Source organism: Hordeum vulgare, chromosome 2H (genome assembly GCF_904849725.1).
Source record: "Hordeum vulgare subsp. vulgare chromosome 2H, MorexV3_pseudomolecules_assembly, whole genome shotgun sequence".
NCBI classification, from domain to species: domain Eukaryota; kingdom Viridiplantae; phylum Streptophyta; class Magnoliopsida; order Poales; family Poaceae; genus Hordeum; species Hordeum vulgare.
In genome coordinates this window covers 71,012,811-71,026,148 of record NC_058519.1, presented here as the reverse complement: position 1 = coordinate 71,026,148, position 13,338 = coordinate 71,012,811, and the positions used below count along the sequence as shown (strand labels likewise).

The 13,338-nt window shown below is 45.0% G+C and overlaps 1 protein-coding gene across 1 annotated transcript; it reads right to left on the bottom strand.

Annotated features, from left to right (window-relative positions):
• Positions 1 to 10,845: 10,845 nt before the first annotated feature.
• LOC123429614 (peroxidase 2-like) lies at positions 10,846 to 12,146 on the bottom strand. Its single transcript, XM_045113637.1, has 2 exons — positions 11,869 to 12,146; positions 10,846 to 11,782 (listed from the first exon to the last, which is right to left on the bottom strand). The coding sequence occupies exons 1-2, from the start codon at positions 12,085 to 12,087 to the stop codon at positions 11,018 to 11,020; spliced, it is 984 nt and encodes a 327-aa protein (XP_044969572.1). The 5' UTR covers positions 12,088 to 12,146; the 3' UTR covers positions 10,846 to 11,017.
• Between the last annotated feature and the right edge of the window lie 1,192 nt (positions 12,147 to 13,338).

Below are 13,338 nucleotides of genomic sequence, written 5' to 3'. Positions count from 1 at the left end.
AAATTTATGTATCAAAGAAAATGTCATGTGACATGAGTCATAGACTATTCACATGTGATGATATCTCATGGTCCTAAAGTGGTATCGTCTCCCCTCCCTCTTTTCGAGAGGACACTCAACCTCCTTGCACGACCTTTTATCCTTCGTGTTATCTTCCTCATCCTTCACCTTGCACAATCTCTACTATTAAGTGTCTTGTCCAATCTTGGTGTCTGGCGAGAGATTAAAATTTACAGTGATATATAATACTATACAATCAAATTTTAAGATAATCTTTTTGTAGCTTCTATATAGATTATCACACGGGCACATTCCACACACTAAAATATGGTGGTGCTTCAATTAAGTACAATATTCAAAATGCAGCTCTAGTCACCAAGTCCTGCGACTGAACGAGCTTTCAAAATAATTGCTTGTATCATGTTATAGGTACGATCAAGAATAAGAAGAATCGTTATATCAGAATCGGTAAAGAAATATACTTTCAATCTCTGTCGAACCATGTAATAGTGCCCTTGTCTCATTCTGATGGAATGATTGAATGGTCAATGTTATATAGTCCATCAGAAACTTCAAGCAGAGGACCATGCTCAATACAACTCAAGATTTTAACCTTTTTAACTTATATGGCAACCAACCAACATTAACATATGCCTTCCAAAGTGCATGTATACAATGAAACAGGTGAACAATATGAAAGAAATATATTGTAACACACATATGTATGCAACCTTTTTTTGTTATGTAGGATTTAGAGGAGAATTTATACACATAAGAATATAGGAATCCTTGATTGATTGCAAAAGAACTTTGAAGGAAACATCACAAGCACCATGCTCATTAATTCCACTCACAAGCTTTTCCTCACAGAATTTCACAACTTCATAAGACATCATTAAAAATCGGCCGTCGGTAAATAGATTGCTCAATTCAGACATCGTATGAGCACATATTTAACATTCCAAACCACGTGGATCCACATTCTGTATAGAAGAATCAAGTAGACATGAAAGTATATTGTATACACATTAATCATTGAATCCTGTAACACAATTTGAAAGGTAATCAACTACATTTTGACACCATTCTCTCAGTTCTTAAATACATGATAATTTTTGCCTACATAGTTTGCGAGATACATATTAAACCATAAAATGTAGTAAGAACATAATCATAAAATAATAGATAAATCTATAGAATTCTTCTATCAATATTCCCGTGAATCACTAACTAATTTAACGTGTTTAATACTATGAAGAATAGCTACATGAATTCCAATGAGTCCAAGTATATATATAGTTATATACACATGGAGGTCTTCAATTACGAATTTATCAAAAAAGGAGCAAAATAACTTACGAAGTGGTGCGCTGTTGTAGCTCGCTCGTGTGCTATGTGGCTCGACCACGAAGTGGTGTGCCCGTTGTAGCTCGCTCGTGTGCTATGTGGCTCGACCACAGTGGTGCTAAGTTCTTGCAGAAACACCGAAGACCGGGAGGAGGAGAGGCTGCCAAGCATGGCCTACCACCAAGTAAATACCATTTATTTATGGAGAAGAGGGTATTACATATAATTTTCTATGAGGCAGTTCAGTTTGTTGGACGGAAAAACATACCCTGGACAATATGTTGTATGAAGAACACATCCCAATCCTTGATGAGAATACATTGTTTGGGTGATATCCTATACCATCAACAAATCACTTTCAAGATTGGAAAAGGTATATAATTGTGAGAGCGCACATTGAGAGAAAAAACGTGTACAACCTGATAAAATAATGATCTATTTAAACGGACTAAGAAAGAAGCATCCAAGACTCTCGAGATCTCGTCAGCATACTGAAGAGGAAATGCAAGTAATGGGATACACTCCTGGCCTCAGTGAAGAATTAAGTCCCTCGCTTCTCTGATTCATCACCTTGAGGGAAAAGAATACAAATGCCACAACATTACAAAGGACCCAAAACGAGAGTACAAATTCAGGGGAAAAGAATAGAAAACAATTACATACCCGGTGGCGATTCACGATGGCCACCTCAAAGTTCGTGCCGTTCTCTCCAGTAGCACATCAGCCACGGTCGTGGCCCCATGCTCCGCCACCCAGTGCAGGCAGAGCGTTATCTGCTACACATGATGTTTCGTGTTTACGCTCCCCCAATGTTCTAAAGACCAACAAAACACATACAAATGTGAATCAACTAATAGTCAGCAAAAGAAAATGTTCAAAGAAGATAATCAAGTTAAAATCATGTAACTAAATACATAGAAGAATCATCTAATAAATAAATCAGGCAACCAATCATTTGTCGATATTCAAAGAGCTATGTTTGAATGACTCTTTTATATTATATGATGCTCTGAGCCACCAGATAAATGAGAGCTAAAAAGAGAGTATTATTAAAATTGCATGTGTGCCTTATATATACAGGGTCATTCTTGAGAAAATTTGTGGCTCATGCCTCATGAAATTCAGAAGAAAAATTTCAGCCTTCTCTTCTCCATAACAGCTGAGAGATCATAACTACATTTAGCCCAGTCAATGACATACATCAGGAAAAAATAATGAAAATAGATACCCCAAATCACAAAGAACATTACCATTGCCGTGGATAGGACATGTGCATGAATCAACGCTGTCCAGGACTGCAATGACCGCACCTTCATCCCAGCACCACTGCCTCCTACTGAATCTTACATAATTTACTGGATTGCTACGGAGTTATGTTAAAACGACACAAAAGTATGCGCGTAAAGTTTTGTAAGAATGAATTACACATTCTAATTTCTAACTTATATCCCTGGACCTAGTTCCTTGGCAGGCACAACCCACCTTAGTTCCTAGCTAAGTAACATCATAAGTAAAACATACACTGACCAAATAGCACAAATAAGGCAATCCTAATAAAGGAGATGGCATTACATGTTGATACAGTCCAGTTTAATGCATCTGGTGGTAGGAAGTCTACATCTTCGTTCTTAAGTATCCCTCTTGATCCTACTTTGTCAGACAAGATTGTTGCACAATTCTTATGTACGTGTCATATCTAATTACACATTCCAGTATAGTAATTTTTCAACAATCCGAACTTATACATGTCGTCAAATTCTAATCTTGGTCTAAACAAACACACTCTTACATGAGTCTCATTTCCTCCTATATCTATATATGAGCATGATTTTCATGCTCAGATCACATGTATTTCCCAAAGGAATTATCAAATGGTTACTTAAAGTCCGGAATAACAACTTCTTCTTCTCCCAAAAAATGTTTCTAGTATGTATCAGAGGAGGATTGGTTTGTAGATGAAATTGCCGATAAAAAATCTTTGACCCACCACCAAGTGCCAAAAATGTAGTATTAGTCATGCAAAGCACAGAATACCCCAGATCGGTTAAAAGTTCACCTGATTAAATTGTGATAGACCTTCGGCGCCCTCAACGGTGCACGTATGGAGAACTACAGGAGGTCCTCAACGGCCCAACAGGAGGACGGCAGGAACAATGACAACGGACCTATGAAGTTGTTAAACCAAATTAACAACACAATTGCCTAGTCACTTCTTCCGGGTCTTATAATCTATGCAAGGCGGATTTGCAAAGCTCATTAATCAAATGCTTTATTCTGGTGAAGATTGAGATCTGAGAGGATAGAAAACGAAAGGGGTGAGATATTACCATTTCATAGGCTGCAATATGAACTGCATCCCCTTCAATGGTGTGTCTTCCTCAGGCGGCCTCCACTCTCATCCATGCATCCAGCACTGTCAGTCCTGATTAATGACCATTTACATCAGAATTTCATATTTCTCTGCCACATATATACACAATTAGATGGATGACAAAACTAAAAACAAATTATGAAGCATCACTGCGTCAAATCACAGATAATGAAACAGTCACATCAATGATCTGGCTATGAAGACGATTATGAAGCCTTCCCAAGTTTTTACCCTGCCCGTGCATTACTGGAGAGTAAATAAATTACAGTCACATGGCCATCTTGAAATTTTACATAACCAGATGGAACACGAACTTCAAGAGTGGACTGGACGATATCACAATATTCCATTTAACATCAGACACAGAACAACCATCTGAAGGTTTTCATCCATCACCATCCTAAACAGATACTCTTAACTTATCTAGATCAATCCATCAACAACAAGGTTAAGAGCTCGGAACACGATCCTCTAACGTACTTCAAAGTACTACTGAGCGACGTCCTTCCAGAATCACCGTTCGGTGGGCATCCGACGGCAGCAGCCAGAAACCACGAAAACACTGATGCGGAGCAGCGTGCAGCCATGAGCCGTGAAGAGATCCGGCTCAGTTCAGTAAGAAAAAATAATCACCGATCTGTTTACTCCTTGTCACCATTTGCTCGCCATAAGGCGAACACCACTACCATCGTCGCACCAGCGTGGGAGTGTGACGACAGCTGCCACCAGCGTCACATCAAGAGACAGAGAGAGTGGCTATCAACGCCATGGCAGCCACCACCGCATGACTCCAGCGCGCCGTTGAGCTCGCTGCCACTATGGGACATACCAAGTGAGTGTCGCGTTGCTGAGCGCAAGCAGCCAAGGATGAAGGGCGACAACCACATAGACACGGCCTGCATTGCAACGCTGGAGGAGGCAGACAGTACTTGAGCAGCATGAGCCAGCAAGAGCCTAAACTAAAGTTTCAGATGTTGAAACTGTATTTCTTTTCTGTCATGAATCTAGAACTCAGAATAAACTGAAGATTGTATATGAATGTAAGAGCTTATCTTGTATATGAATGATACCAATGTAAGAGCTTATCATTGATGCTTGTCAAATTGTGAGCACAATACTTATTTATGATCTGGATTGTGTACCGAGGGGCTAGTGGCTGGCCCGCTTTTCTGAACTTGTTTTTTGGACACTCTTTTGTACTAATAGAAAGAGCAGCATTCTGAAAATGTAATCTTCAGACAACTGCCCTTTTCCCCTAGACATAATATCAACTGCTGACGGAAGCTAAGATGTATCAGTTTCAAAGCAATCTAATGATGGAAGTATATCTGTTTTAGGGCAATTTGATATGGAAGCTTAATCAATTTCATGATAGAGACAGAATAATGACGTACTCAGAAGAATGTCGAGCATAGCACCTCGTCCCTCCGTGATCGATCAAGAGGGCGCCCTTTTTCTGCCAGTCTGGTGCCGTTTCCCTGATGCCCGCAAAGGGTGGCGTCGAGGTCCTTCACTTCGGCGACCTCGGGCATTGCAATCACCTGGACGATCATCTACACGACGCGATCGCCTGACCGCACCGCAAAGTCCGCCTCCAAGAGGTTGAAGAGCGCGATGCCCACCAGGCCCGGTAGTCGGCGTCGATCACCTCGACGCCCACGTCGATGGAGTGATTTAGCGCCAGGCCCGACCTCGATGTTGTAAACAAGACGAACGAGGTAAGCATTTTTTCAAATCTTGGGTTCACATAGGTGCTCAGTCACTGGTATCTTTGTGAAATTTTGAGTAACCCCATGACAACAGGAAACTCTTAAGTGTAGCTAAGCAAACAAAATGAGCAGAAGTAGCATGGGAATGTTCAACAAAGTTATAACCTTGTCTTGAGAAAACATATAAGGTTCATAATTTCTATCCACGTAAAATATTCATAATATATTCACAGATGAAAGATGATTAGGTGAGATAGATGGAGCAATTACGGGGGATGTCGGCGAGGCGGGGCTTAGTAAAGTGGCCGTTGCAAATGACCACGGCGTCGAACACCTCCTCCTCGAGTCCGTCGCAGCCGGCGCCAGCGAGCTTACTCGAGCGGTACGACATGGTCCAGGTACTCGCGCCCCTGCGCCGGACGCCGACCACCTCCGTCTCGAGCCGGACCAGCCCGAGGAGATCGAACCTCCGAACGAAGTCCTCGAGATACCGGAGCATCTGCCGGTGGCCTGGGAACCTTCGCGGATCGCCGGGGACAGGGAGGAAGGGGAAGTCGAGGAAGCCCATGCACTCGCGGGGCAGGTTGGTATGGAGGGACGCGTAGAGGCTCCCGTCGACGCTGCCAGCGCCGAGCGGGTCCGCGGACGCCGTGTCGTCGTAGCGCTAGGTGCTGCCCACGGCCCCGGCGAGCTCGAAGACGACGACGGGCGCATGGCCCTCGCGCAGCAGCTCACGCGCCGCCACCAGGCCGGCCACCCCCGCGCCGATCACGGCTACGCGCGACCGCGATGTTGTGGGGCCACCTGGAGGGAGGATGTGGGGGAGGCGACGCTGGACCTTCTCCTCGAGGACGATAGCATCGGCGGAGCGGCTCTCCTTGCGGGCGGACTGGAGGCCGAAGAAGATCTCCTAGAGATCGTCCACGCGGGTCTTGGCGCGGTCGCGAAACTGCTGGTGGCGCGTCGACGAGCGGGGACCCTTGCCTGCCGTGGAACCACCGCCGCCGCCGCCAGTCGGATCGCCCGCCATCGGTGCCGATCAGGGCGGCGCTGGTGGTGCGGTTGCGGCGATTGGGAGTGGGGGTCGATTCGCCTTTGGGGTTAGCGAATCAGGGCAGCGCTGGTGATGCGGTTGCGGCGATTGGGAGTGGGGGGTCGATCCGTCTTTGGGGTTGGCGATTTTTTTAATTAAACCGACTGGTTTTTGAAGGGTTGAATAAAAATCGATGGTGGAACATGGATGGAAGGGTTGCCAGCGTTAGCGTATCTAGAGGTCGAACCATCCCTGGTTGAACCATCACGACGGCAGAGCCCCCTTTAATAGTAGGGATTCTTTGGCTATGGCATTTGGCCCCTCGAGTTTCTTTCCTTTTTTACTCAATTCTTACTTCTCAGTATAGATATTCTCTATTTTCTAGGAGAAGGTGGATTTTGAAAAACTGAGTTATGAATATTTTTTCAAGCGTTACTCGAAGGTACTTAATAGAAAAGAGTGCCTGAAATTGGATGAACTTGAAAAGGCTTACAATTATTTGAAAAGTAGCACAAAATTCACTGAAGTGTCAGATTTGAAGAATTCTGAGGATGACAGTAATTTATTCTTGAGAGAAAAAACTCGGACCATGAACTCCAAGTCCAGTACTTTCAAAAGGAGTTCTGACGGAAACAGGGAATCGTTTGCTAATTCTTTCGTAGTGTAATATCCTTGTCTACATAAATTCCAACTTTTTAAACAGAGTCTCAGTTTCTTTGTCAAAGGCATTTATATTGCCAATTCCACTTACTGTCATGCATGATGTCATCCACAGCGACAACAAACAAATTATTCATCCTGCTGTTGGGAAGGAAGTTTGCGTTAAAAGATAGTTTTGCAACCTATATATTGTTAGACCTACTCCATCAGATACTGACAACCTAACAGACAATGCACCCAATAATTGGTTCTTTATAAAGTTGACCGCAAGCTATCATCTAATCCCTCTGAATCTTCCCTGAACTTTTCAGTTTGACCACCCCGAGGCATATAATTGCAGCATGACAAAGATGACATTGCTCCATGGGACTCTTCATAGATTCAACTCGAGTAGCAAAGAAGATTTATTAATGGATTCAAATGATTAAGATGAAACTATTGTCCTATGGCCCAAGTGAAAGGATAAGTTTGGTAATTGGAAACATGGGTAGATACCTTGATAGAGCGGTCATGTTTGAAAGGCTATGGAGGCTCTGGAGAAGACGACCTTCTGGGTGAGCAGCTTTTGCAGGGACTCCACATTGGTGCCCCAACTCCCTAAGGTTTCCAATGCTCCTTTGGGTTTGCAAACCATCAGATAACACAACAATAAGTCAATTTCAAAAATGTGTAGGACTGAAAAAAGGCATCCTTCATGTCATAAAGATAAAACTAACTGCAACGAAAGCATCAATTGTAGTTCAAAAACAGTGCTAAAGAAGAAGGAAAGCTTATAGCTGTCAATTCATTGCAAACGTATGTACCAATCAACTTAGAATGCCGTAACACAACATGCAAATTTAAAGAACTGGGAAAGTTCATAGCATATGCACATCACGAAAGGTATAGTATTCACTCTTTCTATACAGTGAAAAATTCAAGAGTCCAGCCCCGCACAGCTTCCAACCAGGACGAGAACAAGAGAAGTAAGCAGAGCACTAAAGGCCTGAGTAAAAAATCCCGATCAGTAGGGAATCTCCGGAAATTTTGATCCTGAATTATCAAGCAAGATCGAAATTGAGTAGAAAGTTTCATCCGCCGTTGTCTTGCATAGGAGACTTTGAGCAAAATGGGTGTATTTCTCGCATGTACACTATTATTTTATCAAAGTCTCCGATGGATTTGCCTGAGTAAAAAAATACTATTATATTGCAAAATTAAAAAAGATGCTCACGAATCAATTAAACAATATGTACGTTGCATGCTAGTGCTCTTCTCAAAGGGTGTAAGGACAAGCTTTTCATTCTCTTCCAATTCACATAGAAGAATTGATCAACACATTTTATTGTTCTGTGAATGGAATCCATGAGAAGAATGATTAGCACAAATTCTCAAAGCAGATTAACAAACGTAGTGACTGCCATAGTGCAAATTCCATTGCTAGTTTCATACGAGAACTATAGTTTCAGCTAATAGACTTAGCTGAGATTATGAGTCCTAAACGTAGTGAATTCTCATGTAACTATGAAAATCCTAATCATAAACTGAGTAAATAAGTACAACATATATGTGGTAATGAAATAATTAGTTGCCTTAACCATGGATAAATAGGAACTTGTTAAGAAAGATATGACTCCAGCGGATATAAATAACCCACCTTAACTTCTTCATACAGTTTCTTCTCTGAGGCATACAATCTCCCTAATGTAAGCAAATGACTTCCTAACTTCATCCCACCGTAGTCATCAAATATATCCCTCTTAGTAGTCTCACTCTTCTCTGTCCACGACAAACTGTTCGAGCTTGGTCCCAGCTTGCTCTTATAGGAGGAGGACGGCACAGAGGATGGAGATCGAAGACACACGATGGCATGGATTATCTTCGATGAGTTCTCTGTACCAAAACAGAAATATCAATGTCAATACCATCAACCAAGACAACACCAGATATATTACCAATCAATACCAACACCTAATCTGTAGTCTGTACTCTATAGTGTATGGATATATCAATCGAAAGCTAGCCTTGTAGTGTGTTGTTCTAAGTCGTAGCAGAACTGAAAAGTGCAGATTCATGGTGTTCATCATGAAGCAGGAGCCTTTAAGTCATTTGCACCCCAAAAGGACCACCTTGGCAATCAAGATCCACAATTGGTAGCAACCGTAGCATCAAAAGGTCTAAATATATTGGGCCAGGACATGGCTGCAAAGTTAGACATGGGTGATAACAAGATGACCGTTTGCGGATATTACCTCAGCGGAGAATAATCAAAGACACTTTCTTAAGAGATTTGCTCTGCATGATCTCCACGGGCACATTTGAGCGCTAAACAGAGAAGACCACCTCTAAAAATTCCATACCCCCACGAGGATTAAAAGAGTAGAGTATCCAAAACAAATCCACCTAATGACATTGATGGAGATTGGTGAAATCGAATCATGCCTCGCACCAGTTTTATGCCCAAATCTTGCAGTTTTTCCACAGAAAGGAAAAGAGGGATTCCTTCGCTGACCTCGACGGAGAACCACACGGCCGGGGGCTGTCTCCTCTCCCGGCGCGCGTCCGTGGAGAAGGGAGCCGACCTCCGTTGCTACACGCCTTTAAAATGACGCAGATCGGGAACCACCGCCTTGGACGAGGCAAGACCGAGGGGATGGGGTGCGGCGGCGGCAACGAAGGGAACATGCAAGATCGAGGGGATGAGGTGCGGCGGTGGCAACGAAGGAAAAGAGGCAAGACCGAGGGGATGGGTTGCGGCGGCCGCCGAGCGGGGCACGACGCGAGCTAGATCGGCGCGGGGCGAGCGGGGTGAGGCGCAGCGCGGGGGCGAGCGGGGTGAGGCGCAGCGCGGGGCGAGCGGGGTGCGGCGCGGCGGAGCTGGCGGGCGAGCGGGGAAAGGAGGGGAGGCGGCGTCGGCAGTGGAGTGGAGCGGGGAAAGGAAGGGAGATATCGTGGGGGATGCAGGTGTGTTCTTGTCTTTTTTTTTTCCTTTTGACGGGTTTGGATGGGAGAGGCAGTGCGTGGGAGGGCGATCGAACGGTTTTTTTATTGAACCGTTTTGTTTTTGGAGGGTTGTAAAAAAATCTGGGTGGGTGAACGTGGGTGAGCTTCTTTTGTCTAACGATACAAGGGGGATTGCTGCTGGTCGAACCATCACGACGACAACAGATCCCCATTTAATAGTAGAGATTATTTCACAACTGAACATGTATCATGGACAGCTAAATATTTCTCTTTATTGTATGGAATCAAATTTGAATTGACCCTTTGAAATTTAAACCTTTTGAACGATGAACCAACCAGAGATCTAATGCAATAGTGATCCTGGGAACTATGGAGAGAAGCTTTTTCTTTGGCCGACGATCTATATATACAACAGTTCGTTGTTTCCTCATACGCTAAGGATGCGATTTCAGCCATCCACAGAGGAGATGAAGGCAACAATGGAGCTATTGTTAGCGAAGTAAGAATTTCACAATCTTTTTTTAATTGTAGTTTTATTTTTGAAGGTCGTGCCGTCAATTGTTAGGCACATAGCTTAGCCAAGTTTTTGCCTTTTTTTAGTTCTGGGACGACACGTGGGGCTTCGTCAATCCCACGACGAGAACTGCATCCCACATTTTGTGGAATTCGCTGAATAAAGATTGGTTAGCCCCTCAAAAAACCTAAAACCCTCGGTGTAATTCCCCGACATAAATTAATGCATTCGCAAAGAAAGTAGTAGATGACTTGATAATAAGCCGGAAAAGAAAATTTTATTCGGCATCTGTCACATTGATGAAATTACAACCTGATCAGCAGCAAAAGGAAGATGCAATAGGCATCCAAGAAAACTAACAAACTGTAATGAATGCAGCAGAAGAACAAAACGCATGCACATTCGAATTAATGTTAAATGCAAATAGCGAGCCAGCAACCCTAATTGTTGACGACCCTGCAGTTCCTCCGGATCTCCCCGTTAGCAGCGGTCTTGAGCTCGATGGCAGCCATCTTGACCATCGCCTTGGCAAACTTCTTCTCCCAGCTCCCGGGGACGAAAGCATTCTCCATCACCATCGTCGCCGTCTTCCCCGACGTCAGCAACGCCGCGTCGGAGGTGAAGAGCACGTTGCGCTTGAGCACATTCGTGTAGTACTTGTTGTCCATCCGGTTGGGGGTGACGATGTCCTGCACCACCGTGGGGTCGTTGGTGAAGTTGGGGCTGATGGGGCACTTGCTCTGCAGCAGCCTGGTGAGGCCGGGGTTCATGTCGGAGGGATTGGGGGGCAGGCGGTCGGTGAAGGAGGAGCAGTGTGACACGCCGATGGTGTGCGCGCCGGAGAGAACCACGAGGTCTTCCTCGTCCATGTTCTTGGCCTTGAAGCTGTCGACGAGCTGCGTGAGGTTGAAGAATGGCGGGGGAAGGAACTGCAGCGTCTCCCTCTCAAGCGACACGCGCCCGTCGAACCGCCCCGCCGGCATCTTGTAGTCGATCTTGTAGCCGCTGAGGAAGTAGGCGGAGTCGCGTGCGGCAAAGGCGATGACGTCGGCGCAGGAGACGACTCCAGGGCAGAACCTCTCGAGGACCGCCTTGGCCGCGTCGATCACCTCGAAGCCGCGCAGGCTGGGGAAGTTGGGCGGGCCGAGCTTCTCCGGCCGCTGGTTCGCCGGCGTCGGGTCCAGCAGCACCGACGCGTCACAGCCCTGCACAAGCCAAATGTTAACCGCGTGTTCGTTTCGTTACGTGCGTGCATGAAAAACAAGCAGTTGATGACAGTACGCTACGATACCTGGACGAAGCAGTCGTGGAAGGCCATGCGGATGATGCCGGCGCCGAGGCCGGGGTTCCTATAGACGGCCTTGCCGACGACGGCCCTGACGATGGTCTCCGCCGCGGGGCACTTCCGGTTGTAGTACCCAACCCTCACCCTGTGCCCCGGTGCCCCCTTCCCCTGGCATGTCACCGCCAAGAGCAGCACGCAGGCGATCCAGATCGCAACCCTACCCATCCTTGAGCTCGACGGTCCACTAGTGTACTTGGGGCCGGAGACTGGAAGTGGAAGCTGCAGCCGTGTGGTTAAGGTGTGGAGTCGCTGCTCCTCTGCACGTCCATTTATACGCGCGGGACTGAAGAAGAATTAGCAGGGGTTGGTCCTGTCTGCGTTTCTTAATCGGGCAGAGCATGTTTCCTAGACGAAGGGAACATGCAAGCACAGCTCAGAGCATGGTTAATAGTATAGCCAACTGTTGGCTATAAGCTTATAAGCAATCTTATAGCCCACCTTATAGCTAGCTTGTCCAATAGTTAGCTACAAATGAGTACTATTTTTATCACATATGGCCCACTTTTCATTCTCACAAAACACCTAGGAGCACGTGCTAGAGCTGGCTCTTCACGAAGAGTCCGCTTTCCTCCTCTTTCCTCTTCTCTCTCATCCAACTCAGCAAAAATATAGTATTTTTATCCTTATGCTGACTGTACTTTATTGTACTTGCTCTCGACATCTGATCGAGCTCAGCGCTGACTTCAAGGAAACCGGGTTGGTAATCTTGTCTTGAATGATGAAGTAGGCATGTGCAGATCTGGCTGGGACCAGTCGGTTGGCAGCTCCAAGGCAGCGTCGATGGATAGGCTTTTCTTTCCGGACCGAGGTTTAAATTAGCACATTCAATCTGAGCAATAATTCATGTCGCTCCTGTATCATTCTGAACCTGATCAGCAAGAAGCTAACATTTCTTATGCGGTAACACCGGTTCCTCAACTTGTCTCCAGTACGTGTTTACACTTGGCCGGCGAGTGTTTTTTTCTGGACGCTGGACGGTGGTGTACGCAATGACAAATATACTCCATATACAAAAACATATCTCATATGATATCTCTAAACATATACCGCTGGAGCTCAAAAGTCCACACAGAAGGAGTAGAACTCGTCTGACTGAATAAATCATCGATCGGGGGCAACTCTTCGGCATGCCCTATAATCGTGCAAACGGACGTCTCATAGTCTGTTCAGAAAAAAATAAAAGGAAAAAAGGAGACGCTGTCATCCATGCATGAATGACTAGTTATGTGACCGTGCGTTGCCACGGGTTAATAATAAATGTTAACGATCAAAGAACTGTTTTGCTTTAAAAACATGTGTCAAACATGATAACATTTAGTTTGTATTCATATATGGCAGCAGTTGTCTCTCTCACACCTATCCTCCTGAGACCTCCTTCCCCTCAATCTTCATTCCCATCGTCGTGTTTAATCTCTT